We start from the raw sequence: 14,908 nt of genomic DNA, 5'->3' as shown, positions 1-14,908 counted from the left end.
GAGACAGCAGAGGCCACACACATTCCCAATCATTTTCACAAACATGTTTGCCTTTCGCTTATGTGTGGGAATAGCAATAACTATAGGGAAGGCAATTAGTATAGTCCAAAAAGGATGTAAACCAGAGTGCATTTTTCCTGTACATTGGAGTGCAAGCCGGTGTGATCAGACGTTCACTGCACCACAAAATCCTGAAGAGCATCAGATCCGTCTGCACGCAGAAACCCGTCCTGCCAGTGCAAACAACTGACACAGTTTAAGATCACAAGTGCTTGGTAATTGGCTTAGTAATAGTTTTCAATCACCTCCTAGAGATTATTGTGTCACAGCACTTTACTCCTTCGTGGTCTAACCGCAGTGACGAGGGTGTGTCTGTGTTCTGACCGCTGAATAAGCATCAGAGGGCAATTTTCCTGATCCCTTGACATTCTGGTGGTGACAAACTATAAGGGCTGTTAAATTGCTGTGTTCAGCTGCCAGCATTAGTAGAGGTATGAGCCAAAGCAAAGTTAATGGTCTTGGAGGAGAGTTAGGAGGTGACATCACACACACGCATACATATGCACTAATACACACAAACTCATGAACACACACACACACACACACACACACACACACACACACACACACACACAAATAAAATTGACCTAGGTTAACTTGGTTTTATTAAAAACTGATCTGAGCAGGGAGAATAATGTTCACTGGGGCTTTCTTTGAGCGGCTTTCTATGACACTCCCACACACACACACGCACACACATACACACACACACTAAAATTTTATATTTTCATCCTCAACGTTTCATGATGAATAACCACTCAATGGAGCTCCATTGGTTCAATGGCTGCACATCTGGGAACCTTTAGGGCTAACGATGGAGGGAACATGTAAGTCAAATGAGCACATGCACTGCCCTCGTCCTTTATTTCTGTGTCATTCCTTGCATCTCACATGACAAATCTTTATTCCTCTGTCAAGGTGTCAGCTCTTTTGTCTGGCATTGCGGCTGAACTCAAAACCCCAATGGAAGTTTTGAAGCCAGTGCTGAATATGAATTTCATATGGCTTCTCCTGTGTTGCACATTCCAATGCCATTGAGCAAGCTCAATATAGGGCTGGCTGCATAGCCCATAGCTGCTGAGGAGCCTGCTGATTTCATCCATTTTGCAATGCAATATTTTAAAACAGAGCCTTGAAAAAGACTTTTACCTCGCACTTAAACTGACATCTCAATTGGTTATTGGTTCTGTAACGATAAAAAGAGTTTGACTCCAAAACATCTGTGTCTTGACTGGTTGCTCTTCCAGGGATTTCTATCTCCAAAGGAGGAGTGAGTCAGTGCCATTCAGGTCTACCTGCTCGTCTCTCAAGAGGTGCTGATCTGAAACACCTTGAGGTGAGTGTGTCTGTGGTGTGTTTAGTTGGGCTCAGCGCCCAGCTACCCTCCAGCACCAGCATGACACTGGAGAAGTCTGCCAGTTTTTTATTATTTTGTTCATTTCCACGTCAGTTAACATCATGCACGGATGATACATTTTTAATTCCCTCACTTTAACACATCTCATGGTGTCTTTGTGGCATGTCTTTTAGTGGAGGTTTGAATGGTAGAAACATCTTCATACTATATACTGTAACTGTTTTGTTTCTGAAACACAAGATGTTTTGTAAGAGGCAGAAAGCTGTGCAAACAATATTTGATGTTTTTGTTTGTAGTCAGACATACTTTGCAATATTTTACATTTCCCATTTACAAGGAAATGTATTGCGCACATAAAAGTATGAAGTTATGCAACCTAAACCTTTTACATCGTTTTTTACTACACTTTAAGCTTCCTGGCACCAGCAACACCACCTGCATAGTTTAACTGGCGAGAGTTGGCAGTGATCCCACGAACACAATGAGTTATGAACTAACACAGACAACTGCTATGCATTAGAGGAGATATCATATTTACATATGTGCCTGTGCAGCCCACATTCCTCTCCTTCTGTTCAGCAAAAGAGACAGATCACCAGAGTGACATAGGCTACATACTGTAAATAGACACTCTGCATGTACGAAGGCAAATGACATTTGGGCTATTTGTCTTGAAATGTTTAATCAAAATATACTGGGTGAGCAAATATAGAAAAAATATAGGTCTAAGTTAGAAGACAAACAGTTAACATTGAGAGCAGGAAAATCTATCATCTGTAGGAGTGATAATACGTCACATGATACAAGCTGCCTGACAATAATCTTCACATTATTGGGGAAGCAAAATACAACCTGTTGCTACCTGTAGATTACTGCAATTATATCTAGGTTGAACACTATCGGTTCATTCAGCTACTGCATCTGGTTCATTTCCACTCCACATCGTGGCACCAGAGCTAAATCTGCTACCTCTGCTTTTATCACCTTTAAATGGGACTTCAAAGCCGATCAGTCAACATAGTAAAATGAGTTGTGGGCATCATTGATAGCCCGTTATCTCTCTGTAATGTTCCAATCAGTGGGCCGCTCTCATCATGTGTACTACTGTGCTCCGCCTCACATACGCCCTTAGAGGAAAGTTAAAAGTTCATCCCTTTTAGCTCTAATGTTTTCCTAATGGCCACTTGTTGAGTTAATAGTTAAATAACAGGCAGGATCATTGTCCTTGCCTTTCATTTGCCCTTGTGAGTAAAGCTAAACACATGTTCTCACATCAAAGCCTCAGATTGCCTCTCTGACCCGCTAGTACAGTAACATTATGGCAGCTGTATGCTGGCCCTGGAACAGCCTCCTCTAAACGTATAGGGTGCTGAATGTAAAGTTGTAAAAGCCATTTTGGATTGTAGGATTCCCTGTGGTTCGGTGGTCTGCCTGATCTGTGTTACAGTAGCAGCAGGGCTTCATATGGAGATTATAGATGAGTTGTGTAAAGTGTTTGGAAACATCTCTAAGAGCCATCCTGTTCCCCTTGACTGATCCTTGGAAGAGGAGTGTGTATGTGTGGGAGTGTGTAGATGCGAATGTGTACAGTACTGTGCAAAAGTCTTAGGAAACCAAGATTTGATTTTTTATATAAATTTTACCTTAGATGTTTGTTTTCTGCATTAGTGTGTCAGTAGACTGCTCTTTAGCCTATAGTACATTTTTTATATCTAGAAACTTTTAATTTCATTATTTTTGAAAGCATCTTCGCTTTATGGACTTTTAGTACTGCATATTTATGATGAAAACCCTTGTAACAAGTAGGAAAATGTACATAAAAAATAGTGACCATAACATTTAGAAGAATACCTTTTACTGACCAACTGTATTCAATTTTTACATTAAAATTATCAGTGGATGAATGGCTCATTTGTGAGAGTACAGTTCCTTCATATAAATGTGTGGATTTAATATAATGCATAAAAGAGTACAAAAATAAAATATTTGCATAATATTAAGTTTACATATGACAAGGAAACTCATAATGAATAGGTGACATCTCCCATGCTTTAGAAGTTACAAACACAGCTAGACATTTCACTGATGAAAAAGAACCAAATACAAACAAAATGATAAACATAGAGAATTAAAGGTAAAGGAAAGAATTTAATTACCAGACTTAGTGTGAAATACACCAAGAGGCTCTTTCTGTTAATTTGTTGTTGACAAATGAATACATTGGATATAAAGTGCATTGCTATCTGTATGACAGTGGTAGGTAGTCAAGCCCATGTACACCTCTACTTATTACCACTACTACTACTACTACTACTACTACTACTGCTACTACTATTACTACTGCTACTACTATTACTACTGCTACTATTACTACTACTGTTATTATTACTTCTACTACTACTACTACTACTACTGCTACTACTATTACTACTGCTACTATTACTACTACTGTTATTACTACTACTACTACTACTATTCCTACTACAACTGCTGCTGATGCTACTAGTATTACCATTGCCACTAAAACTAACATAGTACTTTATCTACTGATGTGGTTACTGATGTTACTTGTTATCCAAATCATAGCCTTCTATGGGCATTCATAGTGGTCAGCTGGCATCAGGTGGATTCACATTTTTCATGAAGACTATGGGTTAATTTTGTTAACATCATTTAGTTAAACCACTAACTGTGATTAGTGAGTGTAACGGTTTGTTCTGACCGACTCTTGTGAACTGAAGCAGGTTTATGATTTCGGTAAGGAACGCTGTCTACTCGTTGGTCGCTCAATTAAAACTGTTTGGGATCCAGATGTTCAGCAATTCTCAGAGAACAAAAAAAAGCAGAGATGTTGGGTAACATAAGGTCACACAATCACAGCCACAGAACAGTTCAGGAAATGCTCTAGCTGTTTGGCGTCATAATTTCCATGACAAAAGCACTCTAATTGCCATTTTTACTGGGATCTTATACGGTTTCGGGGTAGCTGGCACCCACTGAAATTCCAACATTATGGTGCCAATTAACTTGAACCTTTAAATAAAACTCTGTGGCTATGCCTGTTATTGAATTTTCAGGAAACAAATGATACATTGTTGCTCATTGTTTTGTATAGTTTAAAATAACAGAAAATAAGGATAAGGAGATGCTGTATTATGGAGTTGTAATGAATCCACATTCTCTTGGCTCAGCTGCCCACCAAAAGTCTCCTGGTTGTCAATTTCACAGAACTTCTTTCCCCTAATAAGCTGAACGATAGCAAGGTGGGTGGTGAGCCGTGCTTGTTGTGGTGAATTTCCTCTCCCTCCCACTAACCTGCATCTCCCCCCTGCACCCACTCTGACCCCGGGGTTGCCCACATCCTAATTCCTAAATGACAGAGAGGCCAGGGGGACGAGAAAAGCTCCAAAAATAGCTCTTTACTGTTGAAGTCCAATAACAAAAACGTATGTACATCATAGTTAGAAAAACATACACTCACACAGATATAATTGCACTTTGCGCTAACAACAGGAGTATCTATATAAGTGGCAAGAGTGGTGATGGCGAAGACGGTGATTGGTGGCCATGGTGGTGAGTTGTTGGTTGGTTCCATGGCAGGCAGGATAAGTGCTGTACAACATACCAGATGATCCCACATTACACATGTTGCATATCTGTGATGATGGTCCAAATCCTCAGCGATGGTTAAGAAGCATCTCTGCAGGGTTTCTAGTTGGCCTGTTTAGATTTCTTCATCCTGGAAGACAGAAGCACAGTTGATATGAGTTTTAGCAGGGAAATAAAGCCCTGAAGACTATCATGTACTGCATATATTAACATATTTGGCTGACTATTCCTGCTACAAAGTTGGTTGCTGGCTGCCACACAGACCCTAAGCCGAGTCTGTCAGCACCAAGAAGAGCAGAGACATCACCAAAGATGATTCTTGACTTAGTGAGAAACAACAAATTTGTATCCTGTATATTTGGCTGTTGGCTCTAACCAGTAAACACCATATAGAAAATTAATGAGTATTTGTTCAGCCATGACTGGATGCCAGAGTTGCACTGAGAAGGAGCCAAAATTAGAAGTATTTGCTGTTCCAAAACGCTTGAACAAAGGCAGCTGCTGCAAGTTTACAGAGCCAAAAACTTTTTTTGTGTTTGAACTGTACTTTTTTAGCTTATTCAGGTTGTTTCTGTCCGTTCAGTTTTAGACAGTTAATCAGTCTCCTCACAGCCCATTAGTCAGCTGGCCATTTGAGACTCCACATTTTTAATCAGTTAGTTGTTAGTTGAGTTTTTCCTTTCCAAGATGTGTTTCTTGGAAAATGTGTTGCTGGCAATCTAACAAATATTTTTATGATAAACCATAGATCTAAAGAGGTAATTTTGGAAAACATTAATTTGCAGAACAACTGATGCAGAGTGAAGTATACATACCACTGCACATATATATATATATATATATATATATATATATATATATATGCACTTTAATTATTGACACTGGAATAGTAGATAGCTCTGTAGGCTAAAGGTTTAACCACAAATCATTTAATACAGAACGGTAATTATAGTCTTATTCCCAGGCAAAAGAGCAGCATAAAGTGTGACTTAGGCATGTGTACAATTCCACACCTAGTGAATAGGTTTGTCCTTTCCCCCTACACTGAAATTGGAAAACATTAGAGTAGGTCTATTCCATTGTAAATGGCCATTTGCTACTTTCTACCTGGGCTGTTTTGTTATGCAGAGGACCGGTTCACACCTTTACCTCTGCAGGACAACAGCTCTACAATCATCCTGAGGCAGACGGCCTGACTGTGGCTGGATCAGTTAGAGGGTATTGACTGTGCATATTTCTGAGCCTGGTGCTAGATAGTGCTCAAAAGATGTTAACATCCTCACTGCCTCACAGCTGGCTCAATGACTGCATGTGTGCATTTTTGTATAGGGGCTGGCAGGCAGTCGATTGTTGACGCAGAATGGTAGACAATCCACCAGTACAGTACCAAAACTCATCATCTGTTTCCACAACACAAGTTATCACTCAGTCTCCACTCCCACTGAGTCACGTACCGGCATGTTCCAGGTTAGGACTCCAAAATAAATTGGGCAATTAAGAGCTGTCACTCTCACAATGGGGCTACTGATAGGTGAAGTGCAAGTGCTCAAATGCGCATTTGTGCTTTTGCATTCCTGCTCACTCTAAATCTTTGTAGCATGGTGTAAGTGATTTTACAATGCAGACTATTCATAAGTGTACAGTTTCTGTAAAAGGCAGTCAACCAACAGCAGACACCAGAACAGTGTATTGTGGCAACCACACATAATCCATAACCACAACCAGTCTGATTTTCAGCCACTCACTTGTTGATAGCGTTCTTCAGGTATTGCTGCAGCCATCGGATCTCTGGGTTGACACACACCTCTTTGTTGGTCTTCAGCTTGGCACTGATGAGAAATGGGAAGGAAAAAAGAGTTGAGTATATGCCATAGATAGACCTTAGTTACAGTTAAAGAGAGAATACATTCTGCAAAGTCAATGGCATCAGGCATGTTTTCTAAGTTACTTAACTATCGCTGCTTTGTCAGTTTGACACACACAAAATGTCTTTGTGGTGGGATGCTTAGTAATGACTGAACACTTTTTACATGCAGTTCTCTGAGACTGAAGTACTCAAGTTTGGCATGTCACTCTTGACACTGAAACTCAATGTACAGTAGAATCTGAGTACGTTGAGGCTGAGGAGTCCATCCTTCAACATATGGCTATTGGCTACTTTCTAAATCCAGAATAACCCTGTGTGGCTATTTACAGAATGGGTCAAGACTGGATCATGTGTCTCTATGTGGGAGATCATGACTCCTTCAGTACATGTTTCCTATTCTTGAATAACTGTATTCTTAAATTTGGTTGGTGTGTGTCTGTGTATCTTTTTTCCTGCTCTGTAGATTTAGTTCTCCCTGGACTTTTCGTGACTGTTTTATCAAACTGAGCTTTTGTTGTCTATATAATTGCTCCACACAAGACATAACACTGAATAATTCCTGACCGTAAACGTTATAAGCTCAGTATGTGAAGGAAACACTGCGTGACAAGCAAATGAGAAGCAAACCCAATTACTTAAACCCACAATTATTGCTTTCCTGTTGAAAACAAAACTGCATCCAATTTCCATCTCCCCTTCGCATTCACTTTCTCATACACAAACACTTCCTGTGGATGCGTCAGTGGGTCTGTGTTAAAGACCTCCATAAAATAATTCCGCCTTCCTGTGTGTGTGTGTGTGTGTGTGTGTGTGTGTGTGTGTAAGAGAGAGAGAGCGGGAGAGAGAGGCGTGTGTGTACACATGCATGCACAGCTCCTTTCTCTGGCCTGTCACCTCTGGGAGATTGATGGTGAGAAATGTCCAACAAGGAGGAAACCTGTCTATCTATACTCCTTTTTAGAGCCAGGGGAGAGAATATGTGATGTGTGTGTATGCCTGTGTGTGTGTGTGTGTGTGTGTGTGTGTGTGTGTGTGTGTGTGCAGGGGGTCCACTGGAGCCAGCATGTAGGACCGGTACTCACATCACTTGGAAGGGGCAGTTGGGTGTGTGTATGAACTTGAGCTCTCGGATGATTCCTCTGGGCAGGCTGTTGACTGTTGAACGGCAGTAGCATCTCTCCACCAGACTAATGGGCTTGGCTGAGGAGGGAAGAACACAAGATCATCAGAAACACAACCCACCAGATACAGCAAAGCATGTCAGAGCCCAAGTTTCAAAGACAGCAATACAACAATTAGATTAGTTGAAACTAATGATTCCCTGGGGAAAGTGGTTCGTTGCAGCAGCAGCAGCAGAGAATAGGATAAAGCTGAGAATAAGACAATAGAGAGATAACACCAGAAGTTATAACAACTGGACGTGCTGAGAAATAATACAGCAAACGAATAAATCAAGATACAGTGTCTTCATTGACAGATTTACAGGTTGAAGCAGATGTTCAAGTGTGCTGCTATTTGCATTATGAGAGAACCTGTTTCCAGGCGTGGAAATATGCATTGTAGCTGTTCACATCAGATTTACAGATGCAATTTGACTACATTAAAAACCAGCCAGTAACACTGTCAAGAATAGCCAATATTTAATCAAGATGGGAAGTTTAACTATTCCCATTCAAAAGTATTTTCTTTGGCCTGGTCACTGAATACACACAGGGAGCATTTGGCCCATGTAAGCCTACAGATACTGATACTCAAATCTTCTAGTCATGCACAACTGTGTATTGTGTGGTTCTGCCTCATACTGATGGATGCACTTACAATCCCCTGCAGCCTCAGCTTTCAGATCTTTAAATTACAGTGATGTTCATTGTTGATAAGTGAAGAAAAAAGTGATTATGGAGTTTTAAAGACTACATGACATGATTCAGTTTTACCATTTTAAATAGGTTAGTTTTGGAAAAACGGTTGAAATTAGTATTTGTTGAAATCATTCCTCGTTTTAAAATACAAATTGATGCATAATAATAATAATAAGACTTGGACAGAATGGCTTCATTTTATTTCTCCTGTCAATAAATATTCGGATGCAGGGCGCCCACCGGATCACCCACTCTCTAAAGCCATTGATAGGGGACAAGACAGATGGTGAGAAGTGCCGCTATGGATTAAAACGCTATGCTAATTGTTTTACACCTGATCTAACAGTATTACCATGAGAAAGAGCACGACGCCATGAGGTTAGGTGACTGATGTCGCCACATAGACTAGCTGCGGCTTTGTCTTATATACCTAATTTGTGCGTAATTAAGTGAAAACAAAGACCAGAACAAATACACACATTAATCAGTGATCCGACAGGGATTTGCTGAACGCAAAAGCCACATGGGCAGCATATGCCCGTTTGTCCTTTACGCACAGCGGCGAATGTTTTTCACCACTCCAGAATAAGCTCATACATAAATAAAACGAGATAAATCCTGACATTTTCCAAATGGAATTTAAATCGTCATTTTATCAACATGAGGAGGCAGAATCATCATTCGTATATGCATTAATTTACATTTACACATATGGCCACTGGCAATTATTTGAATAGATTTAGTAGCTAACATTTAGACTAAGCCACTTAAAATACTAGTTCGCATAATTACAGTTATTTCAATTATATCTTTCTATTCTCTCTGTTGAGAAATTGAAAGATAATCAGGTGTGGGATGTGTAAATGAGTAAACAGGTAGAGATTGATTTAACACACTTCACCACTGATGTACTTTTTCGTTTAGTCCTCCTTAAAAACGTATAGGCTACAATAAACTGAGCTTGAATTAAATCTGAAAATCAATAGGATCTATCGTAACAGATCAATTACCGCTGCAAAATACACCATTAAATCCTTAACAACCTACAGACGAGCGTGTCCTTCCTCTCCAACGATGCCCTGCTCAACAGTCAAAATGAACCAACAAAATACGAAAGCAGTCGACCAGAAAATAATCATAAATGAATTCATAAGTCATACCTTGTGATGGAGGCGCATACGTCGCCACCGCGAGCACAGCCACGACTGCCATCAACTTCACATCCATTCTGCGTTATTGCCACCGTGCCTTGATGCTGCTCGGAGTAAAGTCCAGAGGACGTTGTGGCAGACAGGAGTGTGCCGGGGAGTTATAATTAAAACACGTCAAGCCAGCCAGAATGAGACTGACGTCCTGTTATAAGTGTCAAAATAAAACATTTCAACGTTTATTTTGTTATCGAGCAATGCAAAGTACCAAAGTAATTAAAGAAGTAAACGAAAATATAATTGATGTTTTTCCCCATAATTTTCTGAACATCCTTTATTATATCCTTAATATAGCTTTATTATTGTCTTTTGTTCAAAGTAATAGATTTTACGCTTTTATTTTGAAGGCAGAATCGCCTATCTTCCGGTAAACTGAGCCTTAATTTGGTGACCTCTGGCTGTCTTGACATGCTGCTGCCTTTATCATCATGCGTTTCCACCTGAAACTAGAGCCAGAATAGTGCGATAATCAATGCAATGCCTCGGCTATGCGCAGTATGACGCATTTTCTGGTTTTGGCATTGCTAACAAACTTTAAAATGATTTTGCTGGACTGTTTTTTTTTTTCTTTGCATTCGTTACTACTCCTTTATGTTATCCTATAAGGAGAAATTGGCCACACCAGGCGCACCCATTGGATATGCATTCTCCTCTGCTTTATATGGTCGCTTGGGCTTTTGCTTAAGCTATGAAAGGGAACAGAATACATTTTTGCACGTGTTTGTTTTTAGTCATGGTTTGTCTTCTCAGGGAGTCCATTTGGCCCAGATTAATTTAAGGCTAAAAGTGGACTTAGAGAGGAATCACAAGAGTTTTATTACATTGATGGCTCCAATAAATAGACAAGGGATACATTAACAACATACAGCTCCCAACTTGTGTTTGGAAAAGAGTGGAGCTCTTCTCATTTTAAGTGAATCCCTAAACAATTGCCTTTATACCACTGGCTGGAACTTTCCAGTGTTGTGGTTGGAGTGTCTGTGTGTGTGTGTGTGTGTGTGTGTGTGTGTGTGTGTGTGTGTGTGTGTGTGTGTGTACATGCTCGTCCTCACTGCTCACTGTTGTGTTTGGGGGTTGGGGGTATTATTAGTGTGTTTAACGGGATGCAGATGTGAAGTCCGTTTCCAGACATTTGGCTTTCATCCTCCAGAGCAAACACTCCATCCATGTGTACCATGTGCATATATATGTGTATGTGTGTGTGTGTGTGTGCGTGCATGTATGTACACATGTGTACATGTGTGCGCATGTCAGGAGTCTCTTCTTAACAAAGGGGAGATATGGGATGTGAAGGTAAGTGAGTCCTCTTTTGTCCTGACTGTGCTGGGTAACTGAAAGTCTGTGTTTATGCAGACTGAGGAAGTGTTTTCCTACATTTTTTGTAAATCATAGAGCAACATGAATGATGTGCATAAGTGGTTAGTTTTGTGTTTTCTACAACAGTGAATTTTTATGCAAACTGATCCTCTCATCGCACAGTCCAGGGAAAGCAAACCACCTGCTGACAGCACAGATTGTTATGAAAATGAGTGAGGAATAGGAACAGATAGAATATGGTGAAAAACGATGTGTTATCCTTGTGATTTACTAGTAAAATACATGTCCTCTTTCTGCAAAATTATGTAGTTGATGTGGGCAATCTGTCTTAATGTTTGAGTGTTAATGTACTGTATGTAGAAAATAATAATACATTTCTTTCATAGAGTTGTTTCCCAAGCCCTTAATTATACTTACCTATTGTAAATCTATATCTGTTTACCTTTTTGTGTCTGTGTGTACATTATGCTCCAGGCTGTCTGTGTTTTGGATGTCAAACAGCTCAGTGCCAGTCGTTACAGATGATGCCATGGAGACCGAGGAGACAAGAAGAACCAGCTGACAGCTGAGTGGACAAAGACAAACCATCAGACAGACACATATTGACTTCTCTCACAGGCCACAAAAGCAAATAATGTGTGTGTGTGTGTGTGTGTGTGTGTGTGTGTGTGTGTGTGAGTGTATGTGTGCACATGTTTGTGAGAGACAGAAAGTTAGAGCGAGAAAGAGAGAGGTAGAACAAGCAAGGAGAGAGAGAGAGCAGTATGAAAGCCAAAGTATTTGAGTAAGGTTCTCTCAGCTTGGAGCGAAAGGCGACTTCAGAGGCGTTCAGATCAAAGCGCACCGATCACAACAGCCCATCAAACTGCTCACTCTCGTATGTGATGCCTGGCATGCCATTACTATAGCTACCTTACATGCACTCCTCTAATCGCTTGCTACACACACACACACACACACACACACACACACACACACACACACACACACAAATACTCACACTCTTGAACTTGTGTGTGCATGCACACACAACCAACATGTGCAGTTTGGTTTGCACAAACACAAACAAAAATGGAACTCATTTGTCATGAATACACACACAACCGAACACCATGTAAGTCTTAATTTGTAAATGGAGGCTGACCTGTGACATGTTATGGGAGAAAAGTTCCAGCAGCACATCCAAATATTTCAACATTCTGCCCCAAGCAACAAGATTTAGTTTCCTCTGCTGAGGTGAACGGTCTGCTGTATGGTTATGCAAGCAGATTTGGCAGCACATCTTCTTGCCCAATTGTTTCATTCTTTCTTGCTTTAACAAGTTCGCGGTCTGCATCTTCCCAAAATAAAACATTCAGTTCTTTGCCCAATGCCAGGAATCATTTACAGAAATGGCTTAACAAGAGACCTGTGTCTCCTTTGGCACAGTAAGGGAAAGAAAATGTTGACACACACATTTTAAGGTATATCTAGTTCGATCTGTGTTTTATTCGTACAATGCGGGATGTGTGACAGAGTTTTGCGCGTGTGTGTGTGTATGTGTGTGTGTGTGTGTGTATGACGCATTTTTGTTCACACATGCATGCAGTCAGCGTGGTTATGGATTTGATTTAGGCACATGTTGCACACATACTGAACATATGTGTTACCTGTTATGTTTTACACTTGCTCACATCTGTGCAGTATATTTGTCTGAACAGAACCTGTTACAGGTTGGTGTTGCGTTCTGTAGCCCATCTGTCTGCCTGCCTGTCCTGGGAGGTCTCACTCCAGGGGTCCACCCCCTCCTCTCTGTGTGACTCATTTGTTACTGTACTCTCAAAGAACATGTAAACCCTTCTTTGACCGTGTGTGTAAATCATGTCAGGTTTCTCTCTAGAGGCATGGCAGGTGTCCTCAAGAATTACTGCACTCTGAGAGCCTCTACCACTGCCAACTTTGATCAGATCTCTCTCTCTCTCTCTCTCTCTCTCTCTCTCTCTCACACACACACACACACACACACACACACACATACTTTTGCCTGTCCCTCATAAAGTTCCAGATCAGAAATTTTCAGGCAGATCATACAAGCCGATGGAAAACGTTCTAACTCACACACATCAGTGCACCTACTACAGCTAATGATTTTCTTTTCTAAAAAAAAAATCCACATTACATGTCGCTGTACAATAACATCACACTCCAAATGAATCTGCATGCGGTCAGTGATGAGGTGGAAAACAGGAATTTGTCACATGCCCGCAGATTGCTAAACATTCCTTAACTACTATTCATCTTAAAAGAGAGACCATGTGACCCAGGGGGCAGGAGTATGGATGGATGAGCGCATTATGGTGGAGTGGCCGGTTTCCATAGATCAGGCTTTGGTTCGGGAGCGTACAGGCAACTGGCCCCGGTGGGGGCTCTGCCAGTGCTCCATTGTGGCTGTGTGAGGCTGAGGGCCTGCTGGCTGGGCCTTTGTCTGTCTTCCTCTATATCCTCCAGAGAGTCACGAGCCCTGCGCCTTCACACCACCATATGGACCACCACAATGCCCTGTCAACAGACAACAAAGTCTTTAGCCACAGACGCCGAATCAAAGGAGAAACACCCAGTTGAACAATAGCTTTATAATCATCAGTAAGCTTCAAGATCCTCCAAATACGACAGCACAAATGAATTTCCTGTTAACCTCAGCATATCTCTCCAAATATGGCTCCAGGTCTCATAAGGAGACAAAATGTCTCCATTTTCCAGGGACAGTCTTATTCCCCTCTCTTTTCTTATTTTGAATAGACATAATCAGGTCAAGCTTTAATTTTCTATAAAGGATTTTTTACCGCACAAAAACCGCCTTGCGTAGCTACGTTGTTGTCACATAAACAAACTACCAGCCATGCATGACTTGAATTCCTGTCTCTCTTGCACGCTGCACACAACAACACAATCTCGTTGCTGCAGGCAACAAGCTGGATCTATGGCTTTGTCCAACAAACCAAAATGTCATATTGATGGCAAACTGCAGAGTGAGTGAGTGTGTGTGTGTGTGTGTGTGGTGTAGCCTCATAGCATGTGTGTCTCCGGATTTGCTCCAAAAAATATTGTCACCTTACATTAAGCCATAATGACGGATCTAAAGTGAATGTCTGTTCTGCTGGTTTTACGGCTTCAGCTGTGTGGTGAGAGTTTAGGCTAGGATGGATTACATGAGCCACAGCTGGTGTAGTGGTGGCCGGTTATCTCCGCGCTCAGAGAGACGTGCGACGGTGGATCCACCGAGCTCTACACCTGGTGTTGTCCTGCCACGGGAACCAAAACCCTGCTCCTCAGCTGCTCCTCTGATGTTGCCCGCAGGACGAACCAAAATGGAGCCCAGGGAGACACATGAAGGTTCATGATAGCACTGCTGAATCGGCTTTTTGAAGTCAACACTGATGATATACTGCTATGTGTTTTCATGCGACTTTTCAGTTACGGTGGTTTTTCGTGGATCGGAGGAATGCTATTACAGTATATCATCTTCTTTCCCAAGTGCTCAACATTCTCTGGAGCGGGTTTTTCCATAGGTCAGAGAGGGTTGTGATTCACTCTCACAAAATTGGAAAAGAGATAAATCATTCAATAGAGGAACGGAGCATAAATGGTTCTG

The 14,908-nt window shown here is 41.1% G+C and overlaps 1 protein-coding gene across 1 annotated transcript; it reads right to left on the bottom strand.

The window, feature by feature from the left end:
- Positions 1 to 3,552: 3,552 nt before the first annotated feature.
- Positions 3,553 to 10,028, bottom strand: cxcl12a (chemokine (C-X-C motif) ligand 12a (stromal cell-derived factor 1)). The gene is made up of 4 exons (XM_071913047.2): positions 9,913 to 10,028; positions 7,976 to 8,093; positions 6,772 to 6,855; positions 3,553 to 5,156 (listed from the first exon to the last, which is right to left on the bottom strand). Exons 1-4 carry the CDS (start codon positions 9,977 to 9,979, stop codon positions 5,129 to 5,131), a joined length of 297 nt encoding a protein of 98 aa, XP_071769148.1. The 5' UTR covers positions 9,980 to 10,028; the 3' UTR covers positions 3,553 to 5,128.
- Positions 10,029 to 14,908: the final 4,880 nt, after the last annotated feature.

Source organism: Centroberyx gerrardi, chromosome 15 (genome assembly GCF_048128805.1).
Source record: "Centroberyx gerrardi isolate f3 chromosome 15, fCenGer3.hap1.cur.20231027, whole genome shotgun sequence".
Classification (NCBI taxonomy): Eukaryota; Metazoa; Chordata; class Actinopteri; order Beryciformes; family Berycidae; genus Centroberyx; species Centroberyx gerrardi.
Note: the sequence above shows the minus strand (reverse complement) of the source record. Positions and strands in the feature narration are given on the sequence as shown.